A 15,496-nucleotide genomic window follows, 5' to 3' on the forward strand; every position below is an offset into this window, starting at 1 on the left:
TCAAAAAGATTACTTTCTTTTTAACCTGGCTGTTACGAGGCCATCCATGCTTCTTCTCCTGATTGACTTCCCCTGGCCCCGCCTCTTCAGTTGACGGACAGCAGTGGGCGGGGCCTAGTCCGCCAAAGGCACGGGGACGTTTTCGTGCGGGTTTGCGGAACAGTCTTTTGCGTGATTGAGGCTCAGCAGCAGATAATCGTCCCCGTTTTTGGGGCCGGAGTGCACGGCGCGGAAGAGCAGCCGGAAAAGGTAACAATGCATCTGCATATATCAGTGTGTGGCTGGATTTGCATTGATATTACCATAGTAGTCTGCCCTAGCTTTTCCCCTTGTGGAGGGTGGGATGGAGTCAGACAGATGGGGCAATAATTAAAAATGATATTGTTTTGTCAAATGCTTACGGGATAATAGATCATGACACTGCAATCTTGACTATTGTAATAGAAAAATGTCATTTTCTGTTAAATCTGTCAGTTTTTGTAGCTTGTCTTTTTGACTGTTGTGATGTGTGAACAGACTCTGCAGAATAGAAGCAGGCCTATTTTATCAGGTGGCTAACAGCCTTTTCTGGATTTATAAGTTAGGAAATAATGAGGTAGGGTTTTGTGAAAATGTAGGCTAAGCTGTCAGTGCTTTTTATATTTATTGTAAAATTTAATTTCTAAAAGGGAGGTATTATTCTTTAGATAAGACTGTCATCTCTGCAAAATAAAAATTAGCACAGACAGGTGCAGGGTCAAGACTGTTTAGTAATACAGAATGTAGTGTGATTAAATAACAGCATGGCCTTGGACTCTCACACTGACACATAGTGGGATTAAAAAGAGAGCTATTTCACAAGCAATTGTGTGCATTTGACATGTGCAGAGGAATCTTTTGCTACAAGTGCTTTTCATTAATGAGCCTGTGAACTGCTGCCACTGTGAAAATCGGAAGACTTGTTGAAAATTTGCAAAATCTGTTACCCAAAAGATAATGTGCATGATGTAGGTGTGGATGTGTTTGTGCATGTTTACGTGTGTGTGTGTGATGTGGTGATGTCACAGCTTTGTTATACAAACAGAGAAGCCTTGTGTCCTAATGATTAATTCATGTCCAGCTGCGGGATAGAGACAGACGCAGCCAGTCACACACAGACAGGAGCAAATACTTAAAGGAGGCAGAAATAAGTAACTATCAGTCCGGTAGCCAAGGAGACAAGAGACAGGTTGTCACAGAAATGGGTAACCATGGAGACCAGACGAAAAAAGCAGCAAAAAAAAAACAACAAAAAAAGGGGTGGCTCTAATGATCGTCGCTGTCTGACAAGCTTTCAGGCTGTACCAGGGAGGAGCAGAGCATCCTGCTGAGAGAAGTGCATCTGTTGTGTGGCTTCTCTGCATCTTTCTCCGACTACACTCTGAATGTCAAGCCCCACTGAACAGAACAGGCTCCAGGTCGTCATGGAGACAGGAGCAGACTCTGGCTGGAACAGAGGCAGGTAGTTACTGTGGCTTGGCTGGCCTGCTCTGTGCTGAGGCACGCCCTCTGCTGTTTGCTGATTGCATCAGGCTGACTTGGCCCCAGTTAATAGAGCGGCTGAAGGTCTGAGTGCCATTGGAGGTGAAACACAGTGGAAATGATCAGCACATACTCTGAGAACACACTCTGCACACCTCCACAGAGTGGAGTGCTATATTTTTAAGATATTGCTTTAGGCATGTTCTGTTTCTGTTGAAGAAGAGGCTGAGTACATCTGCCGTACATGACCCGATCCAAAAATATCAAGTTTGCTGTGGGGAACATTTACAGAAATGCTACTTTCTTGTGTCTTTGTTTTCATCTCTTTCATAGGCTTTACCCCCTTTCTACCCTTTCACATTATTTCTCCAATCTCATTTTTCTTGTTCTGTGCCTTTTTAGGTTATTTGTGTCATTAATTTCTTCCACCTCACTTCCTTTTGCATTCTTTTCTTCTTCACTTTGTCCCTGCACTTTTTACCTCTTGCTGGCACTGCTTTCCCTCTCTGTTGGCTTCACAATCCCACTTCCTCTGATCTGTGTCCTCTCTCTGCCTCAATCCCAGATAATTCCCTCTCTGTGGAATTGGAAGATTGCAGCAGGCGAGAGCAAAAGAGAGATTATACTGACAGATTAGAGGACAGGAGCAGCAATACATAATCTCAGCACACTAACTGGCACACACCCAGACACAGTGCCACTCTCGATCTCATGCAGACACGTGGGCTCACGTGCACAAAGCATTTGCCACATGAATAAATGCACAAGCACATAAACAGACACTTGTTTTTATAAAACAACCCCCTTGCTGTGCCCTCTGACCTGCAGGGTGATGTGCCATCAACCACTTTGGGGCATCTGTCCTCTCTACCACCTATTCATCCTCTGAAGCTTATGGGATAGGAGTGTGTGTGCCCCTTCCCTACACTGCAGCCCCTCTGGAGTCATTTGTGCCAAATTCGCGTTGCTTTAAAGAAGCAGAGATGGGCAGCCCAGGCTGTGAGGTGAGTGTAGCTGTGCCAGTGGAGCCAGCACTGGAGTCTCTGTGTCCCGAGTGTGGCCAGATCCACCGCAGCTGGGAGAACCACCTTTACAACTATCGTCTTGAAGTAGATGATGACCTGGTGTGCCACATCTGCCTGCAACCACTGGTGCAGCCTCTCGACACACCATGCGGACACACCTTCTGCGCCCGTTGCCTTCGTAGCTTCCTGCAGGAGAGGGACTTCTGCCCACTGGACAGGACGCGCCTGCAGCTGCAAGCGTGCCGCAGATCCAGCATACTGGTTCACAAGCTGCTGGACAAGCTGTCTGTGTCCTGCCCTTTAACGCCAGTCTGCTCCCTCAGCATGCCACGATGTGACCTGGAGGCACATCTCAAACATAGGTAATATATGCTCACATATAGAAATAACACATAAATGTTTGCATGGGAGAGTAAACTGTGGGCAAACACAGGTCAAACACTATGCATGACAAGTTAAATTTTACACATGTAATCCATCTTTATTGGGCCAAAATGATTATAGAAAAAGGGTTATTTACAGTACATTACAAGTGTATACATAATCTATCACAAATTCTATACATTCACTGCTTTGGAGTTTGCAGGAGTGAATATCTGCTGGCATATTTTGTTCTTTACAGCTGTACACTAATACAGCTAATTTTGAATGGTTGGTCAGACTTTGGAAGCAATTTGAAGACATCACTTTGTCATCAGGGAAAGTGTAAAACATGTATTCTCATTTTTCTGACTATTTATAGACTAAACTATTAATATTTTCAATGGAAAATGTAATTCTTAAATATAAAAAATAATGAGACTAACTCTTGGTTGCAAACCTAGTTGCATTTGTATAGCTTTTAAATACCGATTATACCCGTTATAGTTGGCTCGTTTCTGGTAAGAATATTAGGAGATGTCCTGAGTCAGATGATTGGACTTTCCCCGCCATCCTTAACTTTAAATATTTCCTCCGCCCACACGCTTTGGCTTGAGGCCCATTTGGACCGGGTGCTGTGAGATCCTGAAGGGATTATTTGGCTGTAGGTCATGTGACGGGGGATTAGTGATTCCCTTCTACAGTCATGGGTTGGCTGACCAGGAGCTCCATGTTCTCATTCTGCAATAATGCTGAGCAACTTCAACACCAGGGATCTTTTCAACCATTTCTTCTGTGAGACAGCCAAGGGCAACCCTGGCTTGTGGTGAGTCAAAAATGGTGATGTGTGAGGTCATCGTAACTTGGGATGGCAAAAGGGCAAGTTTCTGCCTCTAATATCCTCGAGCTTTCCTTCTCACTGCCTTTCAATTTTGTGCACTTTCTTTCGTGCTCCCTCTTTCTTCTTCTGTCACATACAATTGTAATGTAGTATGTGTGTTTATGGAAACTAGAAAAGGATGTTGTTGGTGGTGGTTATTTGAAAATTTAACACTATTTGGAGTGTTTACATTGTAGAACTGTTTTCTTTGCTATAGTGAAATATTTGGTCAGAGCAAAGCTGTCTCATGGAATCAGGAGCAGACAGCTACATGACGGAATTCTTTAAGACGGTTAGGGATCCTCCCACTGGTGTTTTGACACTTGCTTATTGACTGGTTGTCCACTGACCACCTCATTTAAGTTGAGGGGATTTTCTTTAACAAGCTCACACTGACAAGCTTCTGCTAACAAGCTTTTCTCAGTTAGCTGTTTATACAGGGGGCTTTAGTCATAGATGGTCAATTTGATGCCTTTAAGGCAAGACCAGGTAACTTTTGCTTATCATTTGAACTTTTCGTTTATGAATAAAAAAATACTATTGCATCTTCCAAATTTACACAAATGTGCTTTAAATGTAGTAAAACAAACAAAAAAAGATGGAAAGTTCCTGAGTTCCCTTGTATCCTTTCTCAGACGGTTCAGGATTTCACAGCTGCAAACTATTTATACTGTACAGTCTCCCTATCAATCACTGCAATAGAGAGAGACATCTCAGCAAATGTTGCACATATCAGATCATGTCAAGTAAACAATAAAACTTGACAGATCACACAAGGTCATATTGAGGACTAACGTGATATTCCTCTGTAAAGATTAAACCTTCGGCCCCCATCGGCTCGCCGCACCCTTGCCCTGTAGACTTGGGTCTAAGATAGTTACAAGTGCCAAAAGTCGGCTGTCGCTGTGTCAGTCAACCTTCTTTATGAGATTAGGACACACTGGACACTAGATTTACAGAGGAAAGTTCTGTAACAACTATGTACCGCGCAGATTGATAGTGAAATTACAGCTATATATTGTTACAGCACCTGTAGTTAAATGCAGAAAATTGTACAATGTTTGAAAAGTGATGGGGGTTTGAATACTTTTAGAAGCCACCATTCGTGTCTCACTTCTGAAGCATACAGATGCATGGAGTGCACACAATATAATACACAAATACATTTACTTTTATTCCTTTATTGTCCTCTTGTATTTTCTCTCTAATCAGTGAGAGATTAGAGTTGGGAGCTCCTTTTTCACCAAATCCCTCCCAACTACATGGGACTCTCCATTCTGAGCTCCTTTAAGAAGGAGACAAACAAAATGACAAAATGTCCTAATGGGATCAGTTGCATCACATTCCTTGAACTGATGCTGAACCTGGTTTTCTTTATACGTCAGATGGACTAACAAACTGACGCCTGTTGCTTGGTGAAAGGTGTCCTGGAATGCGGTGTCAGCAGATGAGTGTGGATGCACTGAGATGTGAGAGTGGGGATGAGCGAGCGATGGTGACTAGCCCCCCCAGGTCACCCCACTCCCCACAGACCGACTTGAGAGACCGCACACCTTCGCCGCCCCCTGGACCTAACAATGCCTGCAGCAATGGGCCTGTATGGACAGATGACGCCGGCCTCGATAACCCTGCTTTTGAGGAGAGCACGGAGGAAGACAGTGAGTCCATCTACTGGTGTTGTGCAATGTGAAGAGATTTTAGAAGAAGAGATAAAAGTGTTGTTCATCTCCTCATGTCCCTCTGTCTTTTAAGGTGTGGTAGGGTTGGAGTGTGTGGTCCCCAGAGTGAAGCGGCCCCTGAGTAATCCCTGCATCCACCTCCTCCGCTCTTTTAGCTCCACATCCTCTGGTTGGGACTGCCCTGAGTCCCCACCTCTCTCTGCTGAAGAGGGTATGACATCACTTCCTCCATCAAAAGGCTGAACACTAAAGACATGAGATATGAATTACTGCAGATTATTTGTGTAATGGGATTTGTGTGTCCATTAGGCTGTGTCAAGTTACCCTCCCTTCCTGAAGGCGAGATAACTGCCATAGAGGTTCACCGGGCCAACCCATATATTGAGCTGGGCATCAGCATTGTTGGAGGAAACGAGACGCCTCTCATCAACATTGTGATTCAGGAAGTGTACCGGGACGGGGTCATTGCACGAGATGGGAGGCTCCTGGCTGGAGATCAAATACTGCAGGCAAGAGCCTTAGCCATTTCAGGGAGGATTTGTTGATAACAATATTTTAAAAACATTTTAGATTCTTTTTCCTCATAGTTTTGGTTTGGCCCGCATCGTTACTGTTTCGATTCACTGTCGCAGCTGCTGTTTCCAGCAGTAGCATCTGGCAGCTGTTTTTAGAGAGAAAGTTCTTTAAAATGCACACAAATACACATAAACAAAGTTAACTAATAGCCGGCAACGAAAGCGTAGCATTTACCAGCTAAATAGACTCCTTTGTCTTAGGAGTTGGTAGAGACCAAAACAGAACACAAAAGGGAATAAATGTTAGACTTCCATTTGTCAAATGGCCAGACATATGGTAAATGGTAAATGGCCACTTATATGACTAAAAGTTATACAAATGAAACTTAATGTTGCTCTGTGTCACCTGGACATGAAAATATGCAGCTCATATTAATGCATCATAGCAATATGCATCATAGCAATATTATAAGTCTATAGTAGGTCATTGTTGTATTTACAGGTGCCCAACATGGCCAAAAACGTTTTAAAAGTTTTTTAAACTGTAATTACCTTTTGCTTTTTTCTCTTTTAAGGTGAACAATGTGGACATCAGTAATGTCCCCCACAGTTTTGCCCGCTCTACACTGGCTCGTCCCTGCACCACCCTGCAGCTGACTGTGCTGAGGGAGCGTCGCTGTGCGTCCCGGGCTCCTCCCTCTTCCTCTTCCACCCCAGCTGTGCCCCATGCCCCCTGCTCCACCCCTGAGGCCACCCCATCCAGCCCAGCCACCCTAAGAATCACCCTGCACAAGCGCGACTCGACAGAGCAGCTCGGCATCAAGCTGGTACGAAGAACGGATGAGTCAGGAGTGTTTGTGTTGGATCTGTTGGAGCGAGGCCTAGCAGCAAAGGATGGCAGACTGCGGAGTAATGACCGCGTTTTAGCAGTCAACGACCAGGACCTGCGCCATGGCACCCCCGAGCAGGCTGCACAGATCATACAGGTTCATTCATACTACATATCATTTATTAATATTTGCATTTGGATTAGGAAATAGGCTAAAAAATATCAATCCAAATGTGTTTCTAAAGCACTGACTATGACTTTCTAGGCTAGTGGAGAACGAGTCCACCTTTTGATTGGCCGGTCCAGCAAACCAACTCCACCCCCACCACCAAAATCAAGCTCCACCAGAGACCTCTATTGCCTTGATCACTTCCTGCCTAACCATAGCTCTACACTGAGTCCTGTGCCCATACACCTGTCCCGCACCAGCAACCACAGAGTAAGGAGAAAACTCTATTGGTGTGTTTGCAGAGATGGGTTGAATTCTCTGTGCAGGTGCATTTGAACATTTTCAGTGTGTATTTGGATCCTCACTGTGCATGTGCTCAGTCCTATTTGCAATAAAAGTATACAGTACGACAATTACTTTTTTTTTATTCAACAGGTGAAAATAAAGGATGTTTATTTTGCATACTTTTCTATCAATGGAGACATTTTTCAAGCTATTTAGCTACAGTAACACCGTGTGTGAAGTTGCAGTCTAGGTGACATTTGTTTATATTTATCTCTTGTTTTTAAAAGTCCTTTTCTTGGAGGGGTCAGAATCATAAATTAGACATTTTTGACTGTTGGTTGTTGACACAAAGAGAGAGTGGACTGACTGTGTGTTTTTGTGGGTGTTTGCTCTATTCCCAGGACCTTTCCCAATGTGTGAGCTGTAAAGAGAAAACTATTACAGTGAAGAAGGAACCCCATGAGTCTCTGGGCATGACTGTTGCAGGAGGGAGGGGCAGTAAAAGCGGCGAGCTGCCGATTTTTGTGACCAGCGTGCAACCGCATGGCTGCTTGTCGAGGGATGGACGAATCAAACGAGGTGAGTTCTTCCCTAGAAACGACAACAATAGTGCCAGTTCAGTTAACCCAACACCTTACATCAGAAACTACTGAATTGTCACCCTTCACTCCTCAGGTGATGTCCTGCTGAGCATCAATGGGCAGGACTTGACATACCTAAGTCACAGTGAAGCTGTCGGCACCTTGAAGGCCAGTGCTGCTTCACCCTCAGTCCAGCTCCGAGTGCTTGAGGTCACCATGGTGGAAGAACATGACCACGACGAGTTGCTGCCTCATACTCATGACAGCGATTTTGATGCCAACTGGTCGCCCTCGTGGGTGATGTGGCTGGGTTTACCCAGGTAGGTTCACAGAGAAGAAAAACAAAAATCACATAAAGAAACCACCTTAGATGTATGATGAGCTATGAAAATGATGCTGTGCTAAATCTGCGAATACTTTTGCAAACCAGTTCTGAAAAGTAACCAAGTACACCAAGTTTGAGGTGTCTGTCATTTACTTCAGTGATTCTATTTTCTTCTACATCTTACTAAATATCTTAATTTACTCTACTACATTTTTTTCATTACTTAGGTTTCTAGTTACTTTTCAGATTCAGATTAATAAAAAAATACAGGAATTCCAGAATATTTACAATATCCTGTACAATAATTACAGGACTAGATTGCCAGGGTGACATATTGTTATTAGTAATGAATGATGTATCAATAATTATGATCCAATAATATAATCGATGTAAAACTAGTCCCTTTGTGTTATTAGCAGGATTAACTAAAATGCTACTTTAAATCAACTGATTTTTTAGGTAATTATAACAGTAGGAATAACTTTAATTTTTATGTTGATTTATTTGTTTTTCATAGTTAATACTTTGGTTCTGTCTAAGTCCACAGTGTTACTAGATTGGAAGTTGGTGAAAATGATTGAAAAAGATAACTGTAGTTATTTAGAAGTACAAATGTTTAGAGGTATTAAATATATTTTGGTAAGTGGGAAAGTAAGTAATTAATTTCTTGTATCTACTTTCTATACACTGTTGAAAAAAACACTTTCATCACATTCAATTCAAGTTTTGTGAAAGTGATTATTAATGTATATTGTGTGTTTTGCTCAGTTTTTGCTCAGAAGAGTTGTATTCAAAATCAGACTGTAAATCAAAGTGAATTTCAGAAGACACTGGCTCAATCAAGCTGCATGAATTTCAGCACAGCAACTGTGACTCAGAAGTGTGTCTCTGAGGATTTCATCCCAGTCATCACAGCAGCAAGGATATCGTCAGCGGACTTTTTAATGCCTGTCACATGTGTTTCCCTAATTGTTTTGAGTAGTGTATCTTTCCAGCCCTCCTTCATACTGCTCCTTTCCCTGCAGCTATCTGCACAGTAGTCATGAGATTGTACTGCGGAGGAGCCACCCCGGCAGTTGGGGCTTCAGCATAGTTGGGGGATACGAGGAGAGCCATGGGAACCAGGCATTCTTTATCAAGACCATTGTCCTCGGCACACCTGCATACTATGACGGCCGCCTCAAGTGAGTGATCCGTTGTTCCTGACTCTCTGTGGTTTACGTTAACAGTTGCATAGTGGTAAAATTACAAGGTAGATAATCTCTGACCTCCAGCTGGTGATAGATAAGTGGTGAAATGATGGATCACACATACCGAGCCTTGTACAAGAAGATAAACAAAACATTTTCACTTCACTTTTGTTTTAGAAACCATATATTAATTTAAATTTAATGTAGGGAATTTTCCACATCCCTTTAAATAAGAACATTCAGGCTAGAGACTTTTTACTCGAGCATGTTGAGACTTTAAGTCTTGCCATTTTGCATGTCAATGGGAATTGTTGTATGTACATTACATACTTAATTTGTGTGTGTCCTGTTAATATTTATACCAAACTTAATAGGCCTGGGCTTTTTTTGCTGCTTCAACACTATCTTATCTATGACCATGATGCAACCAACTACCAGTAAATCACAATCAATTCTGTTTGGCCACATCTTACACATAAATTGGAAAGAATTCAAAAGTAATGCTGGAAAACTAATTTAATAGACATCTCTGCTATCTGGAGAATTCATCTGAAATCTTCAGACTATGTTCTGAAGATACGCTTTCTATTCAGTTTAATTTCCACAACTCTTTAAAGTTTAAAAAATTAAAGAATAGATCTTGTGGTATTATAGAAATTTCCTTTTGGCAACAAATCAAGTGCTAAGACCACCAATAAAGTGATCATTGTAAAATGTATTATCTTTGTAGCCAAAGCCTGATCATCCTGTGTGTCATAGAGCCCCATCGGTGTCTGAAAACCTTTAAAACACCAGTGAGTCACATCATTTGATTATGATTGGATATGTTGCTTCATCAAGATGACATGTTAGTATGAGTTCATTTTGCCTGGAATGTCTGCTGCTATTAAAACAGATATCAAATGTTTAATAATGCATTTCTGAAAACAGTTCCCAACAGAACTGTTTAATTTTCTGCAATTTTCAGTTGTAACTGAATATTAAGATTTTTAGTTACTATGCCACCAAGAAAACCAGCGAAAGAAGCAACTGATCATTTCGGCTCTAGGATTGCTCTTCTCATGATAATTTCCATTACCATTTTTACAGTCTATGTAAATCTCTGAGACACTCCAAGCCGTCAGCTCTTCTTTACGTTCCAGGTGTGGAGACATGATCGTGGCAGTCAATGGCCTTTCGACAGCAGGAATGAGCCACTCTGCTCTGGTGCCCATGCTGAAAGAGCAGCGCAGCCAGGTGGCTCTCACTGTGGTCTCCTGGCCTGGCAGCCTAGTATAACTGGGCCAGATCATAAGCAGGCTGCGCACCACACCGAGTCCTCCTAGAATGTTCTATATTGGGAATGACCTTGACCAAAGTGAAGTGGTACACACTACTGTACATCGCTCCATACCAGGCTTAAACCAGGACCAAAAGCACTCAGAACTGTAGTATACACAGCAGGCCCAAGTCTGTCCTGACCAGATGGGAACTGATCCAGATTGTGCCACGTCACTCGACAGTCTGCACTCAAACCCACTGCTGTGTTCATATGGTCATGTTGTCTTCACTCCTGCAGGAAGAATTTTACTGCAACTGTTAACAGGCAATCTGTGCTGTATTTACCACACCAGGCAGTTGTAGATTCCAGGGCTGTATTCAGGTGGATGCATCGATGCAGGCAGATAGAGTATTTAAAAGGAAAAAAAATAAAAAGTAGCCTATGATCCTCCTGTCATTTAGGATAATGACCTGTTATCACTTTAAATCAATATGTTCTGCAACACCAGCGCTGTATCCAGCTGAATAAGCCTCAGGCCTTATTAGAAATCCTGCCGCACCCTGGGGGCTCAACTGCCCTTAGGCCTCATCACTATGACAAACAGCTGTCCCATCAGCTGGAGTTTTATACATGGGTGAATGCGTGTTTTGTTTGTATAATAAACATTTCTGTCAAAGATTGGGTCGATAGACTGCTTTTTCATATTAACACAAACTTAAATGCAGTTTAGTACAAATTATAATTGAGCGTACAGAGTCAGCAGAAACAGCTGGTGAAAGACTGCAGGTATAGTGCTGTTTCAATGAGGCTTTATTTTGCATTTACATAAAAAGAAAGTAACAGAAATGTGATGTTTCATTATGAACACACCCAAGCAGATATTTATATAATGTTGCCTCAAGATTTGTTCTCCTCTAAAGTTGTGTTGCGTAGCTTTGCAGCAAGATTGTTGGTTTCAGTTTGAGCAGCTACAGCTGCCACGGCAACCTGCTGTGCCTTTCTCCAGGGTCGATACTTTTTAGCATGGAGTTTCTTGAAGGAAAGAGATAAATACACATAGGGACAAGACAGTCAAGTTAAATTTAATTGAAAAAGAAAAAAAAAAAAAGTTAATGCATATTACCTTTAGCTTTCCCTTTGATGGGTCATGCACCACTCCGTGTCGCCACAGGCTTTCCTGATTAAGAATTAGGCCAGTGAGTAGCTATACTATAAGTTTCAGTATTAAAAAAAAAAAGGCTCAGAAACAGCTGCCTCTTTGCATAGAAAGACAATGTAACACTTAGTTCTGTCATCATGTTTCCCCTCCATAAGCCTCAATAGAAGGGATAAGCATAATCTTTAAATTATATAAATATCTAAACTAAAAATAAATTTTTAAAAAAGCCAGAATCTTAGAAGTTATGATTTATAAAAAGAAACTTTTGTCTCTGAAGTTTTAATTTTAGTATCAGATTTACATAAAAAATATTAAAGATTTCAATTAACCTTGCCACGGACCATGCACAAAATGCTGAAAACATGATAATGGAAAGTTAAAATTAGTGCCAAGTTAAAGTACTTTGAGTGTAGTTTTACCTTCATGGCAAAGCTCTTCCCACAGCCAGCATAGGCACAGCTGAAAGGCTTCTTGCCTTCATGGTCTCCCAGTAAATGACTCTCCAAGTTGAAGCGACGAGTAAACTTCTTATCACACCCTTCTCTGGGGCACGAAAACATCCTCTTCTCCCCAGAGTGGACATGCAGCTTATGCTGATGTAAGAACCAGGTGTTGCTGAACTGCTTCTTACACTCTCCGCATGGCAACTTCACTGCAGACACACAAGTCAAAAGCAATGGAACACATTTATATGTAGTTTACTACACAACAAATGCAGGGAATTGATGCCCCTAAAGTCATACCTTTGTGTTCTTTTCTGTGCTTCAGATATTCTGTCCATGTTTTTCCCTGGAAAGGACATGCTTCAGTCTTACAAGGGTATCCTGCAGCAGAGACCCAAACAAGTTTTGTTTTAGTAAAAAATTACGAAATCTAAAAAAGTAAAAAGCTTAGCAACCAACCTTCATGCACTTTTTCATGATGCTTCAATTTTCCCTCAGAGGGAAATTCTTTTGTGCAGCCACTGAAAGTACAACTATGAAAAGGATATAGTTTAGACATGAGTTTGCCAGGAATCTCGAAAACAAAAAGAAACAGTCTTATTCCATATTTACAGCCACTTACTGAAAAGCCAAAAGCTGCTGGTGCTCATACTTATGGGTTTTAAGTTGGTTCTTCTTACTGAAATCCTTTCCACAGCCCTGGTGATTGCACTGAAAAAAAAAAAAAAAAACAAGAGTCAAGGCAAAAACAGTGAACCGCTACATACTAATTACAAAATAAGATAAGAAATTTTAAGATCACTCCACTTGATATCGCTTCCCCTGGTGGAGATGCACCCGAGCCATGTGGTTCTTCATGCTGGCATGTGTAACAAAGGCCTCAGAGCACCCATCAGCCAGACACCTGCAGTGACAGTTCGGAGCATTCAAAAGCAGCCAGAGAAACAGTCAGATTACGGATCACAATCGCTGATTTCAACGGGTCTTACTTGTGTGGCTTTTCCCCACTGTGACTGAACTCATGTCTGGTGAGTTGGTAGCGAGTGCAGAAGCTCTTACTGCAGTTCTCACACGAGAATGGTTTCTGATGTTAGGGAAACAAGTCATTTGCAGTCAAGCAAACAGTATCAGTTGTTATTTGTTACTTGTTCTTGATCATCTTTTCCAGCAGTTTAGAGCCACTTACCAATCCTGTGTGTTCACAAAGATGAGCCTCTAGCTTCCATGATTTACTGAATGTAGCCTTACAGTCAAAGAAAGAGCAAACATAGCTTTTTTGACTTTGCAACCTCTCCCCCATCTTTAATTGTATATGTCAGATGCAGTTTTTGTGGTCACAGACAAACTTTACATCAAAGGCAGGACACTGACCTACCACTGTCTGCTCACCTGTGCCCAATTTATTTTATTGGAATGAACCAATTGAAGGCACAATGGGGGGGTCCTATCTCTTTGGAATTGGAAATAAAACTGTAAAAAAACATTCTTTAACAAAACAAAACATTTAAAAACCATTTTACTACAACAAATTAAAACCTTTTTAAAACCTTGCACACTTATATAATCAACCACTGCTTATATTGCTATGCTCAGAGGCCAGCTGAACTTTGCAGGATTGAATATGATCCAGCATGAAAGATAGAAAAGTTAGAAAATTATTTTGGTCCCCGTGTTTAATAATAATTCCACTTATACTTAAACTATAAATGTCCATGACTTTTACTACCAATTGATTGATACAGGCTTTAAAAATGTCACCCAGGCTCCATGCAGTATGTGTCCCTATCTGCTGATCTGCTGTGTGTGTGTGCGTGCGTGTGTGTGTGTGTGTGTGTGTGTGTGTGTGTCACGGTAGAGAGGCGTCTGTCTGTCTCTATTAATCACACACACATAGAATTTACTGCTCTAATCTTAATCTTATCAACCCTCCAATATTGTTTTCTGATAGGCATGATTTATTGTTGTCAGAAAGTAGTCTTCCGTGAGATCCTACAAACCAGAAACTAATTTTTTATCAGCCTTTAAGGGCTGCAATTTAACTAAATGTGGCATTAAGTGACATTGCAGCAACAGACTGTTGTTCAGCCAAGGCTGCATTTTGAAGCTATAGACGAATTTTAACTGAACATTTACACATATAAACATCATTGTAGGAGAACAAAAATATTGTTTTAAATAAATCTCATATAGTCTCTATTTAAGGGGATATACAGAGACTCTGCCAAACCAACAACACTATCTGCTTGTCCAAACATGAGAGATCACCCTCAGTGCCCATGCCGTGCTCTTATGTGAAACCTTTGACTGACTTTTGTGAATAAGGCCTATTGAGAGCCTGTTGGGTGTTACTTCAGTGCCCTCCCACGCTTCAGGTGAGCAAGCAGGTCACTGTTGTCAGACTCCTCCTCCTCTTCTCATCCGGTGCCCCTCTCAGCCTTCTCTTTAGCTGTCAGGGCCAGGATCAATACAGCTGGCCCAATATCCACATATAGCACCATACCTCCGCCCCATCTCTGATAACCACACGCACTCTATCACCCCACTAATCACACACAGAGGTACAGCATGCACCCTGTTTGGCCTGACGAGGGATTTCCCTGTGGCCTTGTCAAACCCTTAGGCCTACGCAGATCATGTAGACGAACACTGTCACACCCATATATTTATACCTTATACCTTATAGGGCCTTTTTTTTTGAGAAGTGTGTGTGTAGGTGGTAATGACGCATTTAAAGGATAGATTCACCATTTTTCACCTCTAATCTTCTCTTTTAAACTGGGTATGAATTGGCCCTTGTCTAAAGGCCTTTTGGATAGATAGATAGATAAATAGATAGATAGATAGATAGATAGATAGATAGATAGATAGATAGATAGATAGGTAGGTACAGTTCTATACAAAGATACTCTGAAGTGTTAATCTAAAGGTAACAAGTTAATTTTTTTTGCATAAAATTGTTTTCTTATATTATATTTAAATAAACATTTAAATTCTTTTGCATGGACTATGAATTGTGTCCCCCGTCACTTACATAGGAAGCATCTCATGCACAGATACAGGCTTCAATAGCCTGTATTAAATGGAGTAACCATTAAAGCAAGTCAGATCTGTTTCGTTGTTCATGTAGACCCCTGACACATTTAAAAACATTGTAAACATATGCGCGGATGTTTTAACATAGTTTCACAGAAAAATCCTGTCTTTTACTCAATGCAGTATAATTGTTAAATATAACACACTAAAAGGATAAAGTTGTTAGAACAGTTTTTTCTTTTAATAGTTTTGTCGCTTTATT

At 41.5% G+C, this 15,496-nt stretch overlaps 2 protein-coding genes across 9 annotated transcripts; one reads left to right on the plus strand and one right to left on the minus strand.

Annotated features, from left to right (window-relative positions):
* The first annotated feature begins 91 nt into the window (after window positions 1-91).
* On the plus strand, window positions 92-11,277 carry lnx2a (ligand of numb-protein X 2a). 8 transcript variants are annotated; one of them, XM_067486683.1, is made up of 12 exons: window positions 98-249; window positions 1,310-1,480; window positions 2,329-2,887; window positions 5,188-5,423; window positions 5,518-5,655; window positions 5,754-5,953; window positions 6,535-6,945; window positions 7,054-7,227; window positions 7,644-7,821; window positions 7,918-8,143; window positions 9,174-9,332; window positions 10,481-11,277. In XM_067486683.1, the coding sequence occupies exons 3-12, from the start codon at window positions 2,484-2,486 to the stop codon at window positions 10,614-10,616; spliced, it is 2,262 nt and encodes a 753-aa protein (XP_067342784.1). In that variant the 5' UTR covers window positions 98-249; window positions 1,310-1,480; window positions 2,329-2,483; the 3' UTR covers window positions 10,617-11,277. The 8 variants fall into 8 exon arrangements, with proteins under 8 accessions (XP_067342783.1, XP_067342784.1, XP_067342785.1 ...); XM_067486684.1 differs by having other exon boundaries at window positions 1,310-1,476; XM_067486685.1 differs by having other exon boundaries at window positions 131-249; window positions 1,317-1,480.
* Window positions 11,278-11,366: 89 nt separating this feature from the next.
* Window positions 11,367-14,022, minus strand: gtf3ab (general transcription factor IIIA, b). The gene is made up of 9 exons (XM_067486529.1): window positions 13,388-14,022; window positions 13,191-13,285; window positions 13,009-13,105; window positions 12,824-12,912; window positions 12,661-12,734; window positions 12,502-12,582; window positions 12,178-12,410; window positions 11,723-11,776; window positions 11,367-11,631 (listed from the first exon to the last, which is right to left on the minus strand). The coding sequence occupies exons 1-9, from the start codon at window positions 13,499-13,501 to the stop codon at window positions 11,497-11,499; spliced, it is 972 nt and encodes a 323-aa protein (XP_067342630.1). The 5' UTR covers window positions 13,502-14,022; the 3' UTR covers window positions 11,367-11,496.
* Window positions 14,023-15,496: the final 1,474 nt, after the last annotated feature.

Source organism: Channa argus, chromosome 19 (assembly GCF_033026475.1).
Source record: "Channa argus isolate prfri chromosome 19, Channa argus male v1.0, whole genome shotgun sequence".
Classification (NCBI taxonomy): Eukaryota; Metazoa; Chordata; class Actinopteri; order Anabantiformes; family Channidae; genus Channa; species Channa argus.